The sequence below is a fragment of the Megalobrama amblycephala genome, linkage group LG8 (genome assembly GCF_018812025.1).
Source record: "Megalobrama amblycephala isolate DHTTF-2021 linkage group LG8, ASM1881202v1, whole genome shotgun sequence".
In the NCBI taxonomy this organism is placed as follows: Eukaryota; Metazoa; Chordata; class Actinopteri; order Cypriniformes; family Xenocyprididae; genus Megalobrama; species Megalobrama amblycephala.
In genome coordinates, this window is record NC_063051.1 from 33144343 (window position 1) to 33169364 (window position 25022).

At 38.1% G+C, this 25022-nt stretch overlaps 1 protein-coding gene across 7 annotated transcripts in view; it reads left to right on the top strand.

Moving 5' to 3' along the window:
• pcnt (pericentrin) overlaps window positions 1–25022 on the top strand; it is a 49160-nt gene that overhangs the window by 18735 nt on the left and 5403 nt on the right. For 3 of the 7 annotated variants that reach the window (XM_048200693.1, XM_048200697.1, XM_048200698.1), the window contains 26 exons: window positions 1088–1234; window positions 3239–3399; window positions 3537–3718; window positions 4812–5029; window positions 5403–5565; window positions 5695–5886; window positions 6727–6753; window positions 7153–7385; window positions 7551–7670; window positions 8568–8588; window positions 10026–10262; window positions 10476–10643; window positions 12759–12911; window positions 13081–13242; window positions 14571–15566; window positions 17205–17375; window positions 18244–18744; window positions 19697–19799; window positions 19901–20073; window positions 20158–20352; window positions 21844–22014; window positions 22133–22328; window positions 22460–22682; window positions 22786–22936; window positions 23605–24303; window positions 24714–24884. In XM_048200693.1, the coding sequence (XP_048056650.1) occupies window positions 1088–1234; window positions 3239–3399; window positions 3537–3718; window positions 4812–5029; window positions 5403–5565; window positions 5695–5886; window positions 6727–6753; window positions 7153–7385; window positions 7551–7670; window positions 8568–8588; window positions 10026–10262; window positions 10476–10643; window positions 12759–12911; window positions 13081–13242; window positions 14571–15566; window positions 17205–17375; window positions 18244–18744; window positions 19697–19799; window positions 19901–20073; window positions 20158–20352; window positions 21844–22014; window positions 22133–22328; window positions 22460–22682; window positions 22786–22936; window positions 23605–24303; window positions 24714–24884 (5934 nt within the window). The remainder of the gene's footprint in view (window positions 1–1087; window positions 1235–3238; window positions 3400–3536; window positions 3719–4811; window positions 5030–5402; window positions 5566–5694; window positions 5887–6726; window positions 6754–7152; window positions 7386–7550; window positions 7671–8567; window positions 8589–10025; window positions 10263–10475; window positions 10644–12758; window positions 12912–13080; window positions 13243–14570; window positions 15567–17204; window positions 17376–18243; window positions 18745–19696; window positions 19800–19900; window positions 20074–20157; window positions 20353–21843; window positions 22015–22132; window positions 22329–22459; window positions 22683–22785; window positions 22937–23604; window positions 24304–24713; window positions 24885–25022) is intronic. The other 4 variants (XM_048200696.1, XM_048200694.1, XM_048200695.1 and 1 more) reach the window with 4 other exon arrangements.

Here is a 25022-nt window from a genome sequence, read left to right on the forward strand (position 1 = left end):
AACTAGCTGAAATAAGTTTAACCTTTTTTTTTTTTTTTTTTAAATAAACTTTTTTTATTATTATTATTGTTTTAATTTGTTAATAATATCCCTGTATTAAATTGACATGTAAAATCAACATTGTTTAATAACAAATATTAAAACAAAAGGGAGCACATGATACTTGGTAATTTAATTCATTTGAGGGCTTTAAAGTTCATACATGCTAAATTAGTAATTTGGGGTTTGGGTAATGTTCATGAGAAATGGTAAGCTACTTCTCTACACTTAAAAACTTTAAAAGGCATTAACTATAAACATTGGCACAAAATTAGGCCTAAGAAAGAGTATGGCTCGTTTTACTTGCAAGCGTGCTTCTCACTCCAACTTATGAAATCAGTATTTATTTATCATATTAAATGTAACTTGAACAAGTTGCAAAAAAATGTTTTATAATTTGCAATATTTTTCCTTCCACATGTCCTTGTCATTATTGCTGTGACTATTGTTCGGTATGATATTTGTGTATGTTACTCACAGCTTTTATAAACAATAGCTGAGCTTATTGGGGGAGGGAGTTAACATCTGGAGTGGGGGACGATCCACTCTAAGCTCAAATTATTTCTAATCCCCACCCTGTACTGTACATTTATAGCTTCCATCATTCACAGTAAACCTTTTCTCTGGATCCGACGCTGTCAGACTTTTGCATTTGACCTTGTAGAGCTGTTCTCTAGCTCAAATCTGTCAGCACGGGGCCTTTCTGACATTTTTATACTGGTTGGTTTGTCAGTTGGCCACTTTCCCATTGGAGCTTTAGAGATCCTCTGTCAGTATTAATCCTACAGATGGGAGGAAGTGTAGGGACACGTGAGTGGTGGCTGACTGAATGAGGATTTGAGGTTTGTGTGGGGCTTATTTTTTGGTCAATGATCACTTTGTTTTTGTTCTTTATAGAGATCACAGGGTATATTCATCGGTTACATTCAGAACGTTTGGCTTATGTTTGTTTTGATTGGAGAATGTGAAGCTGAAGAGTGATATGGGAGTCATCGCTTCTCTGCCTGTTTCTGCAGCGTTACCCATGACGTTTATGTGTGTGTTTTAGGAGGAGAGTGACCAGGAAAAGGCTGTTGCTCTTGAGGAGCTGGAAAAGACTTTAAGACAGCAACATGAGCAAACCGAACTCGCCTACAGTGACAAGATGAGCCAACTTACTGCACAACTACAGCAGCTGGACACTGTGGTGTCACAGGTACAACACCCAATCAGTCAGCTGGTCATACAGCCACAGCAAATAAGCAGTCGGCTCAGTGTAGCATTACTATTTATTTTACTATTTAACCTTGAAGTAAACAATCAGCAGTTGTTGAAGTTTTTCACCCTTGAAGTTTTTCAGTGTTCTTTTAATTTGTATATAAAGTCTGGAATACACTACACAAATTGTGCACAGATTTTTGCCCTGATTTGCAGTCTGGGTGAGAGAGCTAGCTGACAGATTTCACAGAAAATCTAGTAGTGTATGATGGATGCACACTCTGATTATCCATCCAGTCAGAGTATATTTGATATCTTTTGATATTTTGAGCTGATTTTAGAACACATTGTTTTCATCTGTCATACTTCTAGCAACAAGGTGCATGTTTTTGCGTGTGTTTGCTGTTTTTGGAACAACTTAAAGTCTAGTAGTGTATTATCAGTCATTTAGTGTATGATGCCCAGCTTTTCTCTGCAACCATTTACAAATTCAACAAGCGTATGATGCCTAGTATGGAAGTAAAACAATGACAAATGTATTCTCCAAAAAAGCACGTTATATTGCATTAACAGTGCTTGCATTTTAATGCATTGTATTTTCAGGGCTTGCATTTTTAGGGTCTATATTTAAGCTGTGAATATTTCAACTTAAAACATTTCACACACATTTTCATTATAAAAAAATTGCCTTCCAGGCTTCACTTCTAAAATAATCAGTCTGTTTAAAAATACAACCTATAATATTTAACAGGCAATTTTTGGTCCATTTTATCTTGCTTTAAAAATTTGCTGATTCAAATTCAGCAGAATATTCAACATTGCACATCCAGGAACTGCAGGAATAGCAGTAGAGATACAAATGTAATCTCCATCTGTTGTTAGTCGGCTCACCAGCAGGTGGTGTTAATCATAGCAGGGCTTATTGCTAAAGATTGGTTTAAATTTTTATTTGCCCTGCCAAAATTTTCACTGGCCCCACCAAAAACGTAATAAGTTGAAATAGTTATTGTTTCATTGTGTTTGACCCATGCAACCTTAAGAAATAAGGTTATGACTCCAAATTTCAGATACCAGTGAAATTTTACAATTCTCGATTCTACTTTTGATATCACAGCAAAAACTACTAGCCTAACTTAAAGAAGTAAACAGTCAGTAATAAAATAAGAACAAATAATGGCAATAGCACAAGTATATACATTAGATAGAAAAAAGACAATGTTTTTCAGGCGGCATATGAACAGGGCGTCCGAAGCGGCTTTGTGGACATGCACTTCAGATGTGTATGCGCACAAAACTTCTCACACAGTGCAGGAGTACTGAATTGAGTTCTCTTTTGCGTCTTTTTGCGCTTGAATATTTAAGCAGGCAGGGATTAAAAACCCATGCAAATGATAAACTTTTGTTATGACGTAGTACTGGTCTGATTGTCCAGAGTGTTGTTCATGCTCGCCCTTGGCCTTCGGGCAGTCCTTATTGTCAGTCCCTGCAGAGGGAGGTTTTACAGAATCTAGACTTTATTCATCTGTCTTTCCAGACAGATGAGTCGCTATTTTAAGGTGTTTTGGATGCTGGTACACAACATTAATCTGTACATAAGAAGTGGTGGGTGGAAATGATAACAAAGGGCCTAGTTGGTAGAGCTGGTTGTTATGGTTACATCTTTGCGGGCCTTTTGGCTGGTGAAATGCACCACACGTTCTTACAGGAGCCTTATTTAAATGCGTACTACATTGTCTCTTTTGTGGCTGTTTCCCCCCCTCGTTTTCCTCTTTTTGGCTTTGGATCCTTCAGGCTTAAACGGGACATGCTGTTCATTCTGTAGAACTTCAGGACTATCCACAGACAAACGTTGTTTCTAAATAGCAGCAAGCTTATTTTATGATGCTTCAAGACGTTAACCTCTTCCTCCTTTGTTAGTTGCGTTGACACCTCAGGCAGTCACTTTCTTGCCTGTTTGATGACTGGTTTCCTGTCTGTGGTATCTCTCTTGCCTCTTCCTCAGCTGCGAGCGGAGGTGAACGGGCTGCAGGTGGAGCTAGAGGGCAAGCGGGCAGAGATGGACACGCTGGAGACGATCCTGCAACGCAGAGACCGGGAGAACCAGGAAGGAGACAATCTACTGGCCATGCTCAGAGCAGACCTCAACACAGCCACACAGGAAAGGTCAGCTGACCCACAGAGATGCGGAAAGAGGGATTTTGGAGAAACTGTAACTGACAGTCTGCATGCTGTTTTTGGTGAACATCCTTGTTTTCATGCTTTTTGTTGATCAATTAAACATTTTATTTTGTCCCTATCAGACAAGACACGCAAACAGCACGTGACAAACTACAGCGGATGCTCATAGAGATGCTTCGGATCACTATGGCAACAGAAGAGCACATCAGCCACAAATTAGGGGCTTGTGAGTCAGGTGGTCGGTCTGGAGACAAAACACCCAGCTCTATGACAGCTAGGAGTAGCCGAGATTCACATGAAACGGGTACGTTTCTGTGGGTTTGCAGAATGAAAACTCTGTATTGATCAGATTCCAAAATAATTTTTCCAAAAACTTTACTTTTTACTTGATTAAATGTTATTTTCGCAATGGCAGTATGTTATTCATATAGAAATCGTTGATTCTCCATACTACTGTCTTCTAAACTTCTTTCTAAAAAAAAGCCTACTGCTTGTATACATTCAGAAGGTCTTTTAAGTTTGTGGAATTGCGCACACACAGACCAGCCACTAGTCATGTGACTATCACTGAAAACTGAGACCCACAGCATTTGATCACTGGATTTACAGAAATCATTTCACTTTTAAGAACTGTTTTCTCAACGTTGCAACATTGCATGTCTAATCGTATGTAAACTTCTGACGAACACATTAATTATTATTTGAATTATCATTCAGTGAGTCTTTTAACCGTCTATTACTGTCTTTTGGAAGGCTTTTGTCTTTCAAACACATTAAAATGTACACATTCATGTCATTTCATTTTGCATGCAATGCAGGGATTCCCCAACGTTTTTACTAGCTGAACCTATTTCACCTAATATATTTACTGGAAATTCCCCTTGATATTTTAAGTTAATAAGTTAGGCCGATAATAAGTCTAATAATAATAATAGTAATAATAGTAGTAGTAATATTATTATTATTATTATTATTATTATTATTAATGGTAATAATAATAATAATAATAATAGTAATAGTAATAGTAATAGTAATAATAATAGTAATAGTAATAATAGTAATAGTAATAATAGTAATAGTAATAATAGTAATAATAAAGTAATAGTAATAGTAATAATAATAATAGTAGTAATAATAATAATAGTAATAGTAATAGTAATAATGAAATAATAATAATGAAAGAATAATAAAATTAAGTTCACAGTTCTCATGTCAGTTAAAATACACATTTATATATATTTATTTGCACCATCTCTTAAGAATATTTGGAAGGAAAGCTTTGGCTGATAATCTCAATGTTATCTAGTTTATTTTTTTTATTTTGGTTGACTTTAAAACAGATTTTAACAATAAATTTATTGTTCCTATTTTTTTTTTTTTTTTTTTCTTCCCTCCAGGAGAGGTGATTGGCACCGAGAGAGATGCTGATTGTAGTGTGTGGTCTTCGGCCGTGGACGAGGGGTTGGAGTTGTCTCAGAGACTGTGTGAGAGTGTGTTCTCTGGGCCAGAGGGGGAGATGGAGGCAGAAGGAGAGGAGCTCATGCTGGGAGCCTGTACACGTCTGCGCACCGCTGTGGATAAACTACTGGAGCTGCTATCTGAGTCCTCACAACAGGTGCTGCACTTAAACTCACCCCTGTCCCATCCACTACTGACTTTTGCTAAATTTGCATGCTGCCTATTGTATAGAGTAAGCAGTGTTGGTGGCCACAAGCACATGGAAGTGCAATGCTAGGGAGGAGCGGTTAGTGATCTGTTATATTTATGCATATATATGTGCACAAAATGGTTTGTGTTATCAATTTTGTGGCATCGTTTCCTCATGCTTTAAATTAAATGAACTTATTTCTAGCTTAGTATGTGGTACTTGACTACACTGCCGTTCAAAAGTTTGCTGTTGGTAATTGTTCTTTTTAGGAACTGTTTAATCCTATATTCCTCTTAAGCCATATGTCAGTCTCTTCTCTTTCTGTCTTTCTCTGCTGTAGTTGGAGCAGATGTGTGGTCTGCAGGCCGTACTAAATGAGCGATTCAGAGATGGAGGTGAGGCTGGAGCATCTCTGCTGTTTCAAAACTCTCAGCTCCTGGAGCAGCTGGATCATGAAGCCAGTCTGAAGAGCCAACTACAATTGGAGCTGCACAAGACCGAAGGTCAGCACTTTCATGTTTATGGTCTGTTGTTAACAAATGATTAATATTTGTGTATCCCTACTTCAATGTCAGTCACTTTTATGACTACTTATTTGCTGTCCTGTGTGCATTTTACATGTTTGGCTCTAGGTCTGATGGAAGGCTACATAGCTGAGAAAGCTGTTTTGGAGGAGGCGCTTCAGCAGAAGGAGACGAAGGAGCAGCGTCTGGCAGAGGAGCTGGAGAGCACACGTATCCAACTCCAGCAGCTCAATGAAAATCATGCCCTCCTCCTGCGTCAGAGAGAAGCCCTGACGGCCAGCCTCGGAGACACAGAGAAGGGTGAGAGAGGAAGGGGTGTGATTTCATTTTAAGGGTTAGTTCACCCAAAAATGAAAATTCTGTCATTAATTACTCACCCTCATGTCGTTCCAAACCTGTAAGACCTTCGTTCATCTTCAGAACACAAAGACATTTCTGATGAAATCCAAGAGGTTTCTAAAGCACCCATGGGCAGCAATGTCATTGCACCTTTTAAGGCCCAGAAAGGTAGTAAAGACGTCGTAAAAGTAGTCCATGTGACTACAATGGGTCCACATTAATGAAGCGACGAGAATACCTTTTGTGCGCAAAAATAACAACTTCAGCAATTCAACAATTTCTTCTCTTCCCTGTCAGTCTCCTACACTGTTGACGTAGTGAACAGTGCAGCACTTCTGGGTTCTACATCAGAACATCGGCTCAGTATTGGCTCAAGCAGTACACATGAGCAGCACGGTGCATGCATGTGATGCTGACGCAGGAGCCTGCCAATAATGAGCCTGTGTTCTGAGGTAGAACCCGTAAGAACTGCACTGTGTTGCACAAAAATGTCTTAATTTGTGTTCCGAAGATGAACGAAGGTCTTATGGGTTTGGAACGACATGAGGGTGAGTAATTAATGACAGAAAATTTCATTTTTGGGTGAACTAACCCTTTAACGATGCCGTGCTTTCATTTAATTCTCAGAATGAATTGCATAACGTGCAGTTACGTAACTAGTTTTGTCATTTGGTGCATGCCGAATAGTCACGGCCTGTTAAATATGCGTGTTATTTTGCACACAGTGAAATTTCTGTGAAAGTTTCTGTGCTTAAGATGGAAGGGTTTAGTTTCATCCTACAAATTCTTTCTGCTCTGTAGGCTTCCTCGACGCAGAGGAAGAGACAGGTTTGTGATGATAATCTGCGACTGAAGTAAATGTTTAAGTTAAAAAAACATTACTTTTGCATTTTTGAACACTAAATGCATCCATTTCAGATGAAGTTTGCAATTTATTTTTAAATTTGTGGTTTATTAATGCTCTGCTTATCCTGTGATCTTTTTTTGCAGTCTAACTTGTTCTAAACATTTGGTTTTGAAGGTCCAAATACTTAATTTCTCTTACGAATCTTTTCATCTCGATCCAGTTTGCTGTGCTTTTATTTGTGCGTTGAGAATGCACAAATGATCCGGAGCTCCTGTGCATGTTTGCATCTTATTTTGCATTTGCAGTTTGTGTGAGTGTTTTGTTGACATGGACTCTACTGTTGCACATTTTATTCATTGGTCTTCCTGGGATTTGTGCAGCTCTGCTGGCGGAGACTGAGCGTCTGGGGCAGGAGTGTGTGGAGGTACAGATGCAGGCGGAGAAGGACTGCAGTGGTTTGGCGTCTCGTCTGCAGATGCTGGAGCAGGCCCTGGAGGAGCAGGAGAGCCGTGCGCATCAGCTGGAGGAACAGCACCGCCTGCAGACTGAAGACCTGCAGCAACACATCGATGCTCTTGAGAAACAGCTCAAACATAACCGCCAGTTCATAGATGTGAGTCTTTCCAACAGTTTGTTCTGTTGTCTGAAGTTCTTTGCACCAAAACTGTTCACACCATGTCTGGTGCTGAGAGAAATGTGAATGTTTTATACTTTATTTCATTTCAGTCTTGCCAGACTTGGCGTGAGCTTAGGGAAATAAATGACTGTGATTGTACAGGAACAAGCAGTGGAACGGGAGCATGAGAGAGATGAATTTCAGCAGGAAATCAAGAATCTGGAAGCTCAGCTGAGACATCCATCTAAAGGACACTCAGGAGGAGACAGCAAGGGTCAAAGGGTAAGGGTCAATGTCTAGAACTTTAGATGTGTCTGACACCATTTTTTGTGAATATTGGATCATTTTTGACAAGAGTATGTGAGCAGAATGGAGTGCCAGCAACTTCCCCTCCTTGATCAATCACTTCAGCTCCACTGCGGTTTTACATTTTCCCTTTTGTAAAGAATCTTATATTTGATGAACGGATCTTTTCTCATAATTTTTTTTAAAAATGTTTTGCTCATCAAGGCTACATTTATTTGATCAAAAATAGAGTAAAGTTGTTTTATTATATCTTAAAATGTAATTTATTCCTGTGATGGCAAAGCTGAATTTTCAGCATCATTATTCCAGTCTGCAGTGTCACATGATCCTTCAGAAATCTTTCTAATATGCTGATTTGATGGTCAAGAAATGGTTGTGCTGCTTAATATTTTTGTGGAAACTGAAAGTTATGCTTTTTTTTCTTGTGGATTTTTTGAATAGAAAGTTCAAAAGAATAGCATTATATTTAAAAATAATTTTGGTAAAATTGTACAGATCTTTACTGTGTTGATTTTAATGCATCCTTGCAGAATAAATTAAAAAAATATATAAATATATTTATAAAAAGTATAAATATTATATATGGTCTATTAACGGTTTAATGCACTGAAGTCTTTCATGCAGTTGCTTTTTTGGCTGTTAACATGCCTGTATTTTTCTTGATTGTGAGGTAATAGACTGATCTTGGAGTGAGAGAGAACATCAAAAAAAAATTCCATACTTTGCAGGCAGAATCTGAGAAACCGAATTCTCTTCCGTACCACATTGCTCACATACTCTTTGTGACGGATACTCTGACATCTGAGTAATTTGAATGTTTTCATCTAGAAACTTTTTTTTTTTTTTTTTTTTTTCCCTAACTGAATGATGTAGATTGAGGACTTGGTTCTTCAGGTATGTTATTCAACTGTAGTCATTAATGTGCATGTCCTGTAGCATATATGCATGGCTTATGCAGCGTTTCAAGTAGTAGAGCATGTGATGCTATTGTGCGTTACGTTGTCTTGCTTGTCACAACCTTTTTTCAGCAGATATACAGTACATCAGTCACATCTGTATCTCATGTTATTATTTTTTTCCACTTCCATTCACCCATTTAAACTCAAACACATGCTTATCCTCTTTCCTCTGAAATGTCTTTGCTTACTAATGTAGAAGCTGCTGAAAGAGAGAGACTTTGTCTTAATCGTCCATCTTGGCTCAACTGTAACTGTTCCTTTTAGGATTGTCTTCTTGTAGCCCCTTTAAATGTCTCCATCCTTGGCAAAACTGTTGTTTTATTCATTCATGGCAAATTTGTGATGCTGTTTGACCTATATTCCCACATGATGCATTTGCAGGACTCCAGACTGTTACGGACATTTTTCCTGCCAGTGTGACTACATTTTGTTAGGGTTCGCACTGGTGCCACCACCACATTGCCCAACTGATAAACATCAAATGTCATTTTTAATGTGATGACCAAAAACATTATTTGTTCATCCTTCAAAGACTGTCTCCATTTGTAAAACTAAAAGTTAGGAAAACACTTGGTGGCAAACAAACACTTTTATTAAAAAATAAAAAAAAGCCATAATTACCGCTATAACCAGTAGATGGCGGCAGAGGAGCACTTGTCTGCTTGGCCATTTCCACTCTAGTTTTGCTTTTAAATTTACATTTAGACATTTTTAAATCATTGTTTATAATTTATGAAATTATCAAGAAATTAATTTGTCAAAGTTTGGCACTTTTTTTTTTTTTTTTTTTTTTTTTTTTTTGTCCTGAAGGAAGTAGGAAAAGTCAGTCTCATCATGAAAAACAAAAACTTTTTACTTGCTTTGTGTAATGCAGTCGCAATTTGAAGAGCGCTCCTTTTATAACCACTGAAGCTGTTGGTCAGTTCAGTATGATGCTATAAAAAAACAGTAATAAATTTAATAGAAGTAGAATATTTACTACTTTTTTTTTTTTTTTTTTTTTTTTTACTATAAAAATTAGGTTTTTGCACATTACTGTTAAAGTTGATTTTATTTGCGTCTTAACTCAAGCTCAGTGCTTTAGTATCAAATGTGCTTTTCCAAGAAATAAACATGTACTATTATTAGTAACTGCACTTATTAATGCAAAACGATATTAATTTTATGAATAAATGACCTTTTTATGATTTAAAATTAAAATCCCCCTCCCCCCAGCATTAACAAATCCGGTGTTGGTACCACCATCTGTAGAACCTAGTTGCACCGATGCTACTGCTTTCAAATGTTAGTCAGGAGCTTTGATTTGTATTCAAATATTCACACACTCATTCTATTTTGGTCCATATTCTGTATGTGTGTGATATTTGTACAGGTGGAAAGCCTTCAGGCTCTGATCAAAGATAAGATGGAGGACTATAGTGAACTCTTGTCAGCAAAAGAGCAGTGCCAGCGTGATGTGGAAGAGCGAAATGAAGAGATTGAAAAATTGGCAACTCGTATCCGTGAGTTAGAGCAGGCATTGCTGAGCTGTACGGAGGCCAGCCGAACTGTCACACAGCTGGAGCAAGAACTTCAGAAAGCACGCAAGAACCTTCAGGAGCTCACACAGGTGCACAAAAATGCACATACAAGTTCAAATTTGTTTTGCATGTATTCTGATTTTACAAAAATCCTGCCACACATTTGGGCACACAATTAGGTTATCTAGTCACTGCTTCATTTGGATGTTAATGTTTTGGGATATTTAGAATTCATTTTCCATTTAACACCAATATCTACGTAGTTCTAACCCGTATTGATCTGTGTGTGTTCGTTCTTTCAGGATAAAGAAGCTTTGCAGCAGCAGCAGTATGCTAATAAACTCCAGATCTCTGCTCTACAGTCCAAACTCGATGAGACCAGACACCGCTTCCCTGATATGATCCCTGACCCCAACCTCCGAGAGCAGCTGGAAGCTACACAACAGGATCTGCAGACCAAAGAACAACAGGTGTGTATATATCAAGTGCAGGATTAAGATAGAATGAGTGATCGAAATATGGGGAATGTCATGATTGAACAATCAGAGTAATTTAATTACTTAAACATATACTGGTACTAGGGGTGTGACGAGACGGGTATCTGACGAGACGAGACGAGACTCGAGATTGAGTTCACGAGACGAGACGAGACAAGATTTTTACACACTATTTTTAAGAAATCCTCAATGGCGAAATGCATGACTAGAAAAAATATTCTGCAGGTGTCTTTAAAATGTTTTAACTAATCATCTTGTAATGAATGTAATTTCAGTTCTACTGAGTATGAATTATCATATGCAGTAAAAGACAACAACACTCAAGTACTGTAAAAGGTTTTGCCACTAACTCAACTGACTGGCTTCTCTTCTGTATGATTTCAGTCTCTTCAGACCTTACTGTACGTGATTTATGAGCTTCTACAACTTTTGACCTCCTAACTGAACTCCTTTCCTCAAACTGATCATAAAAACAGTATAAATAAAAATGTTAACACTTTACAATAAGGTCTCATTTATTAACATTAATTAACCAACATCAACTAACAATGAGCAATATATTTGCTACAGTATTTATTAATCTTTGTTTATGTTAGTTAATAGTCATTCATTGTTAGTTCATGATAGTTCACAGTGCATTAACTAAGGTTAACAAATGAAACCTTATTGTTTGTGCTTAATAAGATTAAGAGAAAACTGTTATTCATTTTTTATGGTAATTACTTTACAATAAGTGCAACCAAAGTGCAAATAAGACCATTTTTTTCTTTGATACAGAGCTAAGAGATGGTTACAACTACGCTGCCCAGCCTAAGATAGCTTTCATATTGAGAGATATTTGCATTCATCAGGGAGCCGCTTTCAAAATGCGGGGTATTGAAATCGCGTTTGAATGTCCGCGCGCGTTTACTTTCACTTTTAGCGATCGCGCGTAGCTCTGTAAATATGGAGCGGTGGAAACCGTTATCCAACTGAATTAAATGGTTTTTATTTAAATACAAAGCAAAACGACAGTGGAGGCGTAATGTAAACGAAGCGTGGCATATTCTTTCCTAATCATCCTAACACTCTGTCATGGCAACAACATCACGAGACTACTTTTCGCCTCGACGAGAAATCTCGTCACATATTAGTCTCGCGAGATCTCGTGCCACGAGATCTCGTCACACCCCTAACTGGTACGCATAAAGCTTGCCACAAAGCAACTTGTAATGATTATGAATGTCGAAAAAAATGGCAAGGAGATATTTGCTGACTCGCCATCTCCGCAGTATAGTGGACGCACCTTTAGAGAGAAATGCATCTTTCATACGGATTATATAATCAGAGTATGAACAAATATTGAGTTTTTGAAGTTGTTTCTGCTGTTATCAGGAAAAAAAATGCAAGCGATCCATGTCATGCAGTAAAGCGCACTATACTTTAGCTTCCACACTTCACACAAACACTTGGATATGCGCCTAGTAGTAGCGCACATTTATCTAGGATAAAGTTGGAGCGAGCGGCCAAGTAAAATTGCTACTAACATTTCAAATAAGCCATATTTAAGGGCAATGGATAATATGCGATCATTTTGATTTCCTGCATACTGGAAGTGATACTTTTGTTCTCTTGTACACATGGGATGGAAACAGTGCTTTAATTCCAAATGTTTGTGTTTTTTTTTTTTTTTTTTTTTTTTACATTAGCTATGTTTCCATCCAAAAGTTGCGAATTCAGCTTGTGTCTTTTGAAATAGAATTACAATTTCAGATTATACAATTTCTACTCAATGGGCTGAACAAAACTGGAAATGATACCTATAACTTTATCACTACAGACCAATGGTAGTTTGAAGGTATTTTCCAGCCATAGTGAAATTTTTAGGAAGTTTGTCTCAGGCAAGCTGTTTGAGTCCAGAAATAAATTCAAAACTAAATTCTCTTTTGGCCTGATTTTGTTGGAAATTGTCACCAGTTCATTCTTTGATTCACTAAGATTTAACACAACACCATGGTCTAACAACTGTAGGTGCAACATGTTTTCAGCATATGGTAACTTTTTGTTCTTTGTTACATTGAAATTAATACAAGACTTTTTGTCTCTTAGGTGGAGTTGCTGTCGGAACGTCTAAGTGAGCTTGAGAAGGATGTAGTAGTGAGGGAGGAAGAAGTCGGACAACTAACACTACAGTTGGAGCTCAAAAACAGAGAGAGCAGAGCTACGGAAGAGCAGCTCCACGCTCACATCACACACCTGCAGGTAAGGCTGTGGCTCATTATAGCTGTATAATGACTGTAGTCTGGCAGCCGTATTGTGATGGCCAGCATGTTCACGACCTTGAATAAATTGTAGCGCAGTACCTTCGTAGAATATGGTAGGTTATTTTATGGAGGATGTGAAAAGGTCCTCATTGTATCTGTCCTTTTAGGAGACTGTGGACACTCTGACAAGGCGGCTCGAAGAGGGCAGCGATGAATCCATCCTTCAGCTGCCTTCTGCCCTTCTGGAGGAGAAGAATCTGGAGATCGACCACTTAAATCAGCAGATCCTCCAGCTGCAGCAGGAGCTGGACATGACCAATGATAATAAGGTAAGTGTGTCCAATTCCCAAACAAATGAGTTTTATTCATCAGATCTTTTTGGTGAATCAAAAACCCAAATCAGTCAGAGCCGTTACTGAATGTGTTTGCCTCTTACTGAACCACAAGTCATTGTTTGTTGTTTTAACTTGAATCGACCAAGAATTGTTACTGTTTACAGAATTATGTAGCACTTAAGGCTTATAACAGTCATTTTTAAAGCCTATTCAAGATGTATAATAATAGTAATGGTAACACTTAACAAGGTCTCATTAGTTAACATAAATGTTAATTAATTCATTAGAGCATTACAGTATTTATTCATCTTTGTTAATATTAATGAAAATTAGTTATTCACTGTTTGTTCATGTTAGTACACAGTGCATTGATATTAACAAATACAACTTTTGGTTTTAATAATGTATTAGTAAATGTTGAAATTAACATGATCTAAGATTAATAAATGCTGTAGAAGTATTGCTCATTCATTCTCATACAAGTAGTTAACTAATGAAACCTTAATCAGGGCTCAACATTAAGCCTTGTCATGTGCTTAAAAATCTGTCATTTATTTATCAGAGTAAAAAAGTCAGTAGCCTCTCACTTCAGAACACTTGAGATCCAGGGGGCGGAGTCGGGTAGGTTTAGGGATGTGTAAAGTGGGAGGAGTTGGATCTAGATCTAGACCCCACCCCCTGCAGCGAGGACCATCTCAAAAAAGTTGCTTTTCTGGGAAAAATTAGGATTTAAAAAAAAATTTTTTTTGCATAAATATAATTTATTCTAAAGCAATATTCTCATCAGTGTTTTTTTTTTTTTTTTTTTTCTTTAGCTTTGACATATTTACATCTGCATATTTGTGATATTTACCCTTTTTTCCCTAATGTTATTTAATGTATGCCTCATCTTTCATTTCAAATACTTAAATTCATTTAGAATAAGACAGTATAGGGCTGTTACCAATCAAATTAAATAATTTTCACTGAATAATTAAATAGTTCTATACACAGGAATAAACAAAATTGATTAATCCTTATAAACAAGTTTAAAATGATATGCATAGTTTGCAACTATCATGCATGATATGATAGTTTTATTGTAATCAGAGGTATTTTTTATTTTATTTTATGGAAGCGAATACATCTCATTTCTGTTTCTATAATGTAATTGCTCTCTTTCTGCACCTTTTTATACTTTGTTGATTCTGTTATCAAAAGTGACTTTCAGACTTTCAGTCTTGCTTCATTTGAAGACTTCTGTCATTTATTTTGTCCTGATATTTTTTTTTTTTTTTTTTTTTTTTAAGTATGCTGCTGGTTTGTAACTGGTCCTTTTTCAGATTCTAGAGGAAAAGCAAGCCGAGATTGAAGAGCTGCGCTCTCTGGTCGAACGCCTTCGTTGTGACCAGGAACGTTTACGGCAGGCAAAGGAAGAGGAGACCGAGCAGCTCCATGAGGTTATTAACAAGCTTCAAGAGGAGTTGAGCCAGCTTGACCCCAACCATCATGAGGTCAGTGACCCCAGCACTGACAGCCCCGAGTCCTCGTACTTTCCCTGGTCCACTCATCCTCGCCAGCAGAGGGCATCCGAGGAAAGCCTGTGCCAGGAGCTCAGCAGCCACTCTCTGCAGTCGTCTCGTGCTCGCTTGCAGGAGTTACAGACTGAGCTGGAGCGTGCCACCGGGGAGAAGGATTCACTTCAGAGGCTGTTGCTCTCCCAGGAGGAACAGTATGGAAGTCAGGTGGAGGTTCTTGGCCGGAGTCTCGGAGAGGAAAGGGGGAAAGTGGTCCTGTTGGAACAAGAGGCAAATGAGCTGAAAGTACAGCTAGAGGAGAAACGGACAGAAGCTGAGCAATTGGTGGCCCGTGTGGAAGAGTTGGAAGCTACAGAGCGAGCTCATCAGTCCAGCCTGAGAGAGTCGGAGCTCCAGTTGAGAAGGGTGGAGGAGAGAAAAGATGAGGTCCAGCAGGACCATGACAGGCTGCAGGAGGAGGTGAAGAACCAGCGTGTTGAGAAGGAGCTTCTGGAAAACCAGATCTCAGAGCTGCAGCACAAAGAGGAGCAGCATCAGAATGAGCTGGCTGCTTTACAGTCCAAACTCACAGAGCTTGAGGAGCATGTCCAAGCAGGCAGAGCCAGCATCAGTGCCTTGGAGACGAGCAACAGAGAACTGTACATGGAGAAAGAGGCTCTGAGAAAACGTGAGGGATGTCTCCAGGAGGAAATAGAACATTTGAAAAAGGAAATTACATCAAAGATGAACTACATAAAAGAACTACATGAGCAACAGGAGGAGATGGTGGCTAAACAAGGGGAAGCTCAAAAAGAAGTACTGGTGAGATCCTTGGAAAACTTTATATTTTTATTTTTTTTAAATTAAAGGGTTAGTTCACCCAAAAATGAAATTTCTGTCATTAATTACTCACCCTCATGTCGTTCTAAACCTGTAAGACCTTCGTTCATCTTCAGAACACAAATTAAGATATTTGCCCTCCATAGAAAGCAATTTATTTACCACTTTCAAGGCCCAGAAAGGTAGTAAAGACATTGTTAAAATAGTTCATGTGACTACAGTGGTTCAACCTTAACTTTATGAAGTGACTAGAGTACTTTTTGTGCCATTAACAAAACAAAAATAATAACTTCTATAAAAAAATAATGATTTCTTCTCATCCCTGTCATTCTCCTATGCTGTTCAAGTTGTATAGGCAGTGCAGCACTTCCAGGTTCTACCTCAGAACGCTGGCTCTTTATTGGCCGGCTCCTGCATCAGCGTGAACAGTGTCGGCCAATAATGAGCCAGCGTTCTGACGTAGAACCCGGAACCGCTGCACTGTTGCCTATACAATGTAAACGGCGTTGGAGAATGACATGAAAGAGAAGAAATTGTTGAATAAAGTCATTATTTTTGTTTTCGTTTTCTTGCACACAAAAGGTATTCTCATCATTTGATAACATTAAGGTTGAACCACTGTAGTCACATGGACTATTTTAATGATGTCTTTTACTACCTTTCTGGACCTTGAAAGTGGTAATAACATTGCAGTCATTTGGAGGTCAGAAAGCTCTCTGATTTCATCAAAAATATCTTAATTTGGGTTCCGAAGATGAATGAAGGTCTTGCAAGATTGGAACGATGTGAGGGTGAGTAATTAATAACAGAAATTTTTCATTTTGGGTTGAACTAACCTTTTAAACCTTGCTTACTCTTGAGTATTTGAATATATAGTTTTAATTTCTCCTTTGTGGTGGAATTTGAGCAACACAGCAATACAAACAAACTGTAGTTGATATGGATCTCTTTCCATGTGCTGTGATGTAAACACTGAGTTATGTGGGAGGTTGCCTCATGGGTTTTAAGCTTTCCAGAGTCTGTAATTAGTTGCAGATCAACCATGTTGTGTGTGCAGTCACAGTAGTGCCTGAAATTAACAGCAGGAAAAAAGGGGAGGAACAGACTGATTCAGTCCAACCCTCTGGCACAAGAGGACCGCTAACACAGGAAGTAAACTTACAGAAAAAGGAAGTCTGTCTGAAGTCTTTTAAACGGTTTATTTTTAAGCTTGATCTAAATTCAGGATTGGTTTATCACAAGGTAAAGTGGAGAGCTGCTCTGTTTATATTTGCTGCATTTTGAGTACAAAGGAGAGGTATTTTATCAAATAACTTTTTCTTGCTAGTGACAAGTGTACTTTTTGTTGTGGTTAAACAGGAAGCAAAACACCGGTTGCTTTAACTTGAAACAATTCAAATAATAGATAATGTCTTTTAATAATAACTATTACATGTTCACTAACTAGATAGGAATAGTTTATATGTTGAGTCATGCATTTACAAGAGACTTGAGTTTGCTCTGCTCATTTATCATAGAATGGCTTTAGCTAAATTAAGTGACATTTGAAACTGCTGATGTAATATATTTTGAGTGAGTGGTGTAAAGGACTGTTACATTTTAGTGTTTTTATGTTTGCAGACATGTGCTGAAGAGACCTTGGCTAAAGCTGAGACTGCTTTACGTGAGAGGGAACAGCAGCTGATCCACCTGAGGGCGGAGCATGATGCTCTAAGGGCGGAGCTAACAGCAGTGAAGGAGGGGCTTAGTAGCAGCACAGAGAGAGCAGAGAAGCTACGGGAAGAGGGACAGGTATGTGCATTGTTTTGTTTTGTTTTGTTTTTTTGTTTTTCCTTAATTGATCCACATGTTAGAATATATTCTGGTTTATCGATTATTTTATTTATTTTTTATTTATTTTTTTTATTTTATTTTTTCAGATTTAGGATTTATAGCCAAAGTCTTATTATCCAAGTAATACATTATCAACCATGATTTGCAAAATAATTTGTTCAATTGGCATCACTAAGTAATAGAATTGATCTGGTCACCTGGTCATTATCATGAAATAAACCTAAAAAAAAAAAAAAAAGGGGTTTGAAGTATTGATTTTAGTTATTATTTTATGAATGAATGAGGCATTTATATAGATGCATATATATATATATATATATATATATATATACACTTGTACACTAAAAAATGAAAATTGCTATTATTCCACCCTTATGATGTTCCAGACCTTTAAGAGTTTCATCTATGTTTTTATGTTTTAATGAAACTTGAGAGATGAAGCACCAAAGTTTTGGTGCAGTTGACTTTCAGTAGAGGGACAAAAATCTCAGGTTTCGTTAAAAATGTTCATTTGTGTTTTGAAGATGAACCAAAGTGTTATAGGTTTGTAACGACATAAGGGTGAGTAATTTATGACAGTATTGACATTTTTGGGTGAACTAACCCTTTAATAGAATTGAGTATTCCATAGAGCCGTGCAATTCCATTATACTGCCGGTTTTAAAATCGTGACATATAGTTTTACGTAATTTGTGATATAAATAACACCTCAGTAAGAACCCTGCCACTGACCTTCAACAATCCAGCAACATGGCAGCAAATTGTACACAACAACACTTCAGGAAATGTAAAAATCAAGTTTTCTGATTTGATCTTTCACCATCAGACGAAAGATCGTGCGTTGGCTGATCTCGAGGTCCATAACCAGGATCTAAAGGTGGAGCTGCGGAGACTGCAGGATGACCTGGCTGTGCAGGAAGAAGAGTTGGCCTATCAGCAGAGGGAGCTAGAGCAGCTCCGACAACGTTGCAACCTGCAGGACCACCATCCCAAACACGGCCACTGCTTCGTTGAAGGCCTTTCCCGTGACCCGTCCCTCTCCGCCTCCCTATCTTCCCCAGAAGTACTGCGGAGGTTGGACTGCAGCGAAGAGCGCCCCTCTCGTTTGCAGGTATCTCACCTCTCAGAGCTCAGTGCACTACACAACGCCAGCCTGGAGCTCCACAGCAAGCCTTCACCCATGGATCGGGACAAAGAGAGACCACACGCCAGACAAACGTTTATCCCACCTTCAGAGGAAGTTCCACCCATCACACATTCTGCATCCCCATGCTCGCTTTCTGTGTCCGAACACCTCTCTGTGCTCGATTCGCTGGATGCAGATAAGGTAAGCATGCATTCAGCTTTACAAAGAAATGTACCAGGGCTCAACGGTAATTTTTTTTTTTTTTTTTTTTTTTTTGGTCCCACTTTATATTGGGTGGCCTTAACTACTATGTACTTACAATATGAACACAATAAGTATATGCATTACAAAACACTTTTGCTGCTATTGAGGTGGAATACATGGTGAGGTGGATAGGTTTAAGGGAGGTTTAAGAGGTAAGGAATGGGTTAACAGTGTAATTATAAATGTAATCTAAATTTATCATTAGAAATGGTGTCTAATGAAATAAATTATAAATCTTTTTACCAATTTGACCAATCGTATTTAGTCAAATACAAATATTTTGTTGTAAATTAATATTTTTGTTATATGAAGTGCTTCTATACTGTATATTTAAACATGGATGAAACGGTAATACATGTTTTTTTATTATTATCATTTTTTTATATATATATATATATATATATATATATATATATATATATATATATATATATATATATATATATATTATATATATTTATATATATATATATTATTTTTTATTATTTTTTTTTTTTTTTTTTTTTTTTTTTTTAATTGAACAGAAGTTTTATTTTGCCATTTTGTCACTTGAGTTTCTGTATCATGAACCTTCTTTTTTTGCTTGCTTTTTTTTTTATATTGATTTATCGCCCAGCCCTAATGCCAGAAAATAACATTTGACATTTAAATGCTAAATTTTACTTCATGGGTGTGAAACCAACCACTTTTCTTGCTAGATGAATTTTGTTAGTTTATCCAACATATCTGAAAATGCTCTTACTTTGGTTCCCTATGATTTTTTTGTATTTGCAGAAAGTTTCCTAATCAAATGTCAATAGTTGGAGTTGGTGCTATTGGTTCTCTCAGTTGACATCATGATTAGCAAGCTAATGGTGTAATTGTCATGATAATTGTGCTATGTTTTAAGGTTCATGAATTGGACAATTCGGATGTAACGCCATCTCGGTCTCCACTTGGCTCCACCTCTCCTGAGTCTGTGCCGGAGTGGGTCAGCGATGGATACGGCAGCAGTGAGTTGTGTCTAAGCATGCATTTGTGAGAGACTGCATGTGTTTAATGGAGGTTAAAATAATTTCTCTTGTTGGTTATCTGAATTCATGTATGTGTGTAGACGTGAGCTCAGAAATAGAGGCCATGCTGAAGCTTGAGTTGGAGAATACAGAGCGTTTAGATGCTCATTTTGTGGAGTATCTGCGCTGCAGAGGAATGTCACCTGCTCAGTACACAGATAGCGCTGCAGGCAGCATGCATGAGAGCCATGATGCTCTCACACCTGAGTTACAGGTAAACTGTCATCAAAATGTTACCCTCACTTATACGTAAAGAAATGATTTATTGATTTTATATTTGTGTCTGTTCCATGCATAGGCAATGTTGAAACGTGTCTACCAGGAAAGCTGCAGAATCCTGTCTTTGTCCCATCGCCCTGCCCCATCTGGCCAGTCTCGCCCAGATTCTGAGCCTGCCCCGCCCCCCTCCTGGCAAAGGGAGAGACGGGCCTTACAAGAGACCATCCTATCACTCAGAGAGCTGCTCTGCAGGATGGCTGACAGGGAACCCAGGGTAAGGCTCATTTGTGCATTGCTTACCTGATAGATCCTTAAAGTCACAATGATACGGAAGTAGTGACAGTACTCTGACACATCCAAGTGAAACAGAACCAAATCCCCACTAATTGATTGGCATACATTGGAGAATAAGGAGCTCATACTTGAGGAATTTTATTCAGAGGCCCAAACTGAGCTAAAATATGCAATTTTGGTGCAGCTACTGATATTCATATTGTCAAAAAGTAAGATATATTGTAATGTAAATCAATGAGATTGGATTGAATTGAAATTTATTTGACAAGTTTATAAATTGTACAAAATAACAAGTATCTTTTATAATGTATAGCAGACTACTTGCATAAAATGCATATAAATATCATTCGTCACTATATAGCCCAATAATATCTTAGTAAGATGTTTAAAAGCTTAGTTTTATGATACTTGCATCTTAAGTTTTTTCGAAAGAAAGAAAGAAAGAAAGAAAGAAAGAAAGAAAGAAAGAAAGAAAGAAAGAAAGAAAGAAAGAAAGAAAGAAAGAAAGAAAGAAAGAAAGAAAGAAAGAGAAAGAAAGAAAAGAAAGAAAGAGAAAGAAAGAAAGAGAAAGAAAGAAAGAAAGAAAAAGAAAGAAAGGAAGGATAATCAAGTACACCTAAGTTGCTTCAGTCCAGTGTTCATCTTGAAATATTACTAATAATATAAAATGCATCCTTATGTTTACTTTAATCAGTAAAGATTTCACAGCAAAAAGACGTGTATCCTGACCTGAAGGTGGACAGTTTTAGAATTATATTAAAAAACATGCTAAAAAATATAAACTCAATCACATGACAGAAGGCATGTAAAAGATTCTGTAAAACAGGTTTTTCAGCAAAGATTTGACAATGTTGATAATGTAGAGGCCTTAGAAATTTGTGGATCAATATGTTACAATTGGCTTTGTAAGGGTAAAGACTTTGGGTGTGACAAGACAGTTAGCTCACGAGTTTGTAAAAATCTTGTCCCGTTCTCGTAAACAGAGTATTTAAGAAATCCTCAATGATGAAATGCATGACTAGGAAAAATAGCCTGCAGGTGCATTTTGAATTGTTTTAACTAATCAATTTTGTAATGAATGTCATTCTACAAGATAAGACATTTATTAGATGCTTAGGCTCTCTTGTGCAAAGAATCCTCCACCATGGTCTTGTCAGTCAACTCGTCACTTACTCTCGTCACATGATCAGTGAACTCTGATTCCTGCTGCACTACGTATGACTCTGCAGCTTAAGTGATTTTTATTTCTATACGACAGTGGAGGTATAATGAATACGTCACTGCTACGTTTACTATCCTAATTTCACCCTCACACTCGAGACATCTTTTCACCTCAACAAGAAATCTTGTCACATTTTAATCTCGTGGCACGAGATCTCGTCACACCCCTAGTAAAGACATAACATGGAAACACAAGTTTTCCAACACTCCTTGCATTTAAATTTTTGTGTTTGTGTGTACACGCATGAAGACTGACAGTGGGGACGTGGACTGGAGGCGCGAGCTGTTACATGCAGTCCGCAGTGTGTTTGACAGTGAACGGGAGTGGCTTCACTCTCAGCTTCAGGCTTTCATGACATCCAGCACTCAGATGGACCTCACCCCTTTGCTGGACCAGTTGAAGAAACTGTTTCAGAAACAGGTGCTGAGCAGCCCAGCATGTGATGCTGTATTCACACCATTCATGTCCTTTCATCTTGATCTTGACATACTAAATGCATTTATGTGCTTTTTTCATTCATTAACTTTTGCTCTTTCAGGAGGAGCAGCAGTGGAAATCTTTAGAGCAGCTGTTCAACGCAGACCGTCACAGTCTATTGGCTGAGGTGCGCAGCCTGCATGCGCAGCTGCATGCAAGCACCCAGCAGAGTCAAGAACAGCTGCGGCAGCTGCAGGATTCACTCCAAACCGCAAAAGAACAGGGTACGGAAACGCAACATCAGCTGCATAGAGATGGTAAATACTTCACAGTGTCCTATATGGTCGAAGTGGGATAAAATTACTGCAAATATTGAAAAGAAAAGAAAAGAAAACAAAACAAGAAAATCGGTCATAAAGGCAAATTTTAACTTTGTGCACTGTTTTAGTTGAAGAGCTTGAGCTGCTGCTGCAAAAGGAACAGACAGTGTCAAATGATCTGCGCTCTACTCTGGAGGCTGAAAAGAGTAGAGGATTAGAGCAGCAGGGACAGTTAGAGGCAGAGCTAAAGGCTGTGTCAGTGCTGAAGGTGGAGCTAGAGGAGACCAGACTGCAGCTTCAGTCAGTATACAAAATTCAAGAGGAATTAAAGAGCCAAATTCAAAAACTCAGGTACAGCAAACTTGTGCATGCACCCCTTTGAATATGAATTATCACTTTAACAGTATGCTTTAAATTTTTTTTTTTTTTTCCCTCTAATATTTGCCTTTTTAAGGCTGAACCTGGAAAATGTTGAGGCTGAACGTCAGGCCTGTGTACAGGCAGTGGAGAAAGAGCAGGCCAGATTACAGGAACTGCAAGAGGACCTTCAGCAGCAGCGCCTCAACAGTCAACAAACTATTGAGCAAAACCAACAAACGCAGGAGGTAATACACATTTTTGATGTACAAACCTGATTCATCTCAGTGAATCAGTTAATCAAAATTTATTTTTTCAGATTCATTCACTGAATTGTTCAGTGGCTCTTTGTTCGGGTTACATTATTTTGCCAGTATGTGGTGGCTCTTTTTGTTTTGTGTGTTGTGAATGAGCCATTGAATCACTCAACTGACTTTTATGAGGGGAAAAAAAAAAAAAAAAAAAAAAAAAATATATATATATATATATATATATACCCTCAAAATCACCATATGAACTCGGTTAACAAATTTCATAGTGGATATTTTTTTATTTTATTTTATAATATATATAATATATTTTTAAAAAAAATATATATATAATATAATATAATATAATATAATATAATATAGTATAATATAGTATAATATAGTGTGTGTGTGTGTGTGTGTGTATATATATATATATATATATATATATATATATATATATCCGCTATGAAGTTTATTAACTGAATTATTTTTTATATGTTGCTTTGTTTAATTTATAATCATTTGTTGCAGTAACGAACCTAATTACTGTTTGGTGATGTGTATCATAGCCATGGTTAAATGAGGTGTATAAATGGCAGTTAAAATGTGGATCATTTGCCCTTTGTTTTGTTATTATTTTTTTTTATTTTTTTTTTTTTAAACAGTCTTTGCACCTGGCTTTGAACGAGCAAGCATCACAAGTCAATCAGCTTAACGCTGTGCTGGACCAGGAGCGCATCACATGCAGTAACCTGCGCTCTGAGCTCCAGATCGAGCAGTCTCGCTGTGAGGCCCTAATGGCCCAGGAGCGAGAACGCACTGAACTTGCACTTTCCCGCCTGGAGGAGGAACGCTCTCGATCGACGGAGCTCTCGGAATCGCTCTCCCGTCAAGCCCAGGAACACGCACGCCGTTTAGAGGAGGAAGCCCGCAGACAGGAAACGGCCAGTGCCCATGACAGAAAATTCATTCAAGACCTACGCGCACAACTAGAACAGGAGAGGCGTCAGGGGGAAGACCTGGCAGCCATGTTGGAACGTCTGCAAGGGCAGGTGCTGGAAGGAAAGCGCAGGCAAGCGGAGGAGGCAGAGCAGGAGGCACACAAGGAGCAGGAGGAAGTGAGGAGGCTCCGTGCTGCTCTGGAGGGCCTGCAGAATCAGAAGACGGAGGTCGGGCGCACTCTGGAGGCAGAGCGAGAGAGAGCCGCTCAGTTACAAGTGGAGCTGAATGTGATGAAGGAAAAGATGAGAGTGGTGAAAGAGAGGGAAAGGGTGAGGGAGGAGGAGATGGAGAGGAAGAGGAGACAGGAGAAACAGGAGCAGGTGGAAAAGGAACGACGACAGGAACACACCAACGAGAAACTGGTGAGAAAGATTAAAGGGTTCACCCAAAAAAAAGAAAATTCTGTCATTAATTACTCACCCTCATGTCATTCCGAACCGGATAGACGGTTAATCTTTAGAACGCAAATGAAAATTTTTGATGAAATCTGAGAGCTTTCTGTCCTTCCGTAGACGGCTATGAAACTGACACTTTGACGCTTCAAAAAGTTCATAAAGAGATTGAAGAACTAACCAATATGAATTGAGCGGTTTTGTCCAAATTTTCTTTTTATGATGAACAGATTTAATTTAGGCTTTTATTCACATATAAACTTTGATGAACAAATGAGAATAGATTAAAATCGTTTTTCACCCCAGCCTCATTTGATATGTACGTGAGCATTATAACTTCATTGTTCTAAAAGAGTAATTGAATTTAAAAATTCTCTCAGTTGGAGATGGAGTTGTTGCGTCAGAAGGATCAGCAGAGATTGAGGCAGCTGCAGCAGACGCTTGCTGACTTGGAGCGGGAAGAGAAACAGCTCACATCAGAACGCCTGCAGAGAAACACACACTCCAATGGCCTGACCTTTGACCAGAACACACTTGTACATATCTCTCAGGTAACGTTCTTCATCCCTAAATTCTGAATGGGTATTGAGTACTAGAGATGGTGTGTCAGACCTGTACTGTCAAATTATAAACCCAAACCTAACTCAAATATACTGATTCTTACAGGCTTTCACTCAGATGGAAGTGAA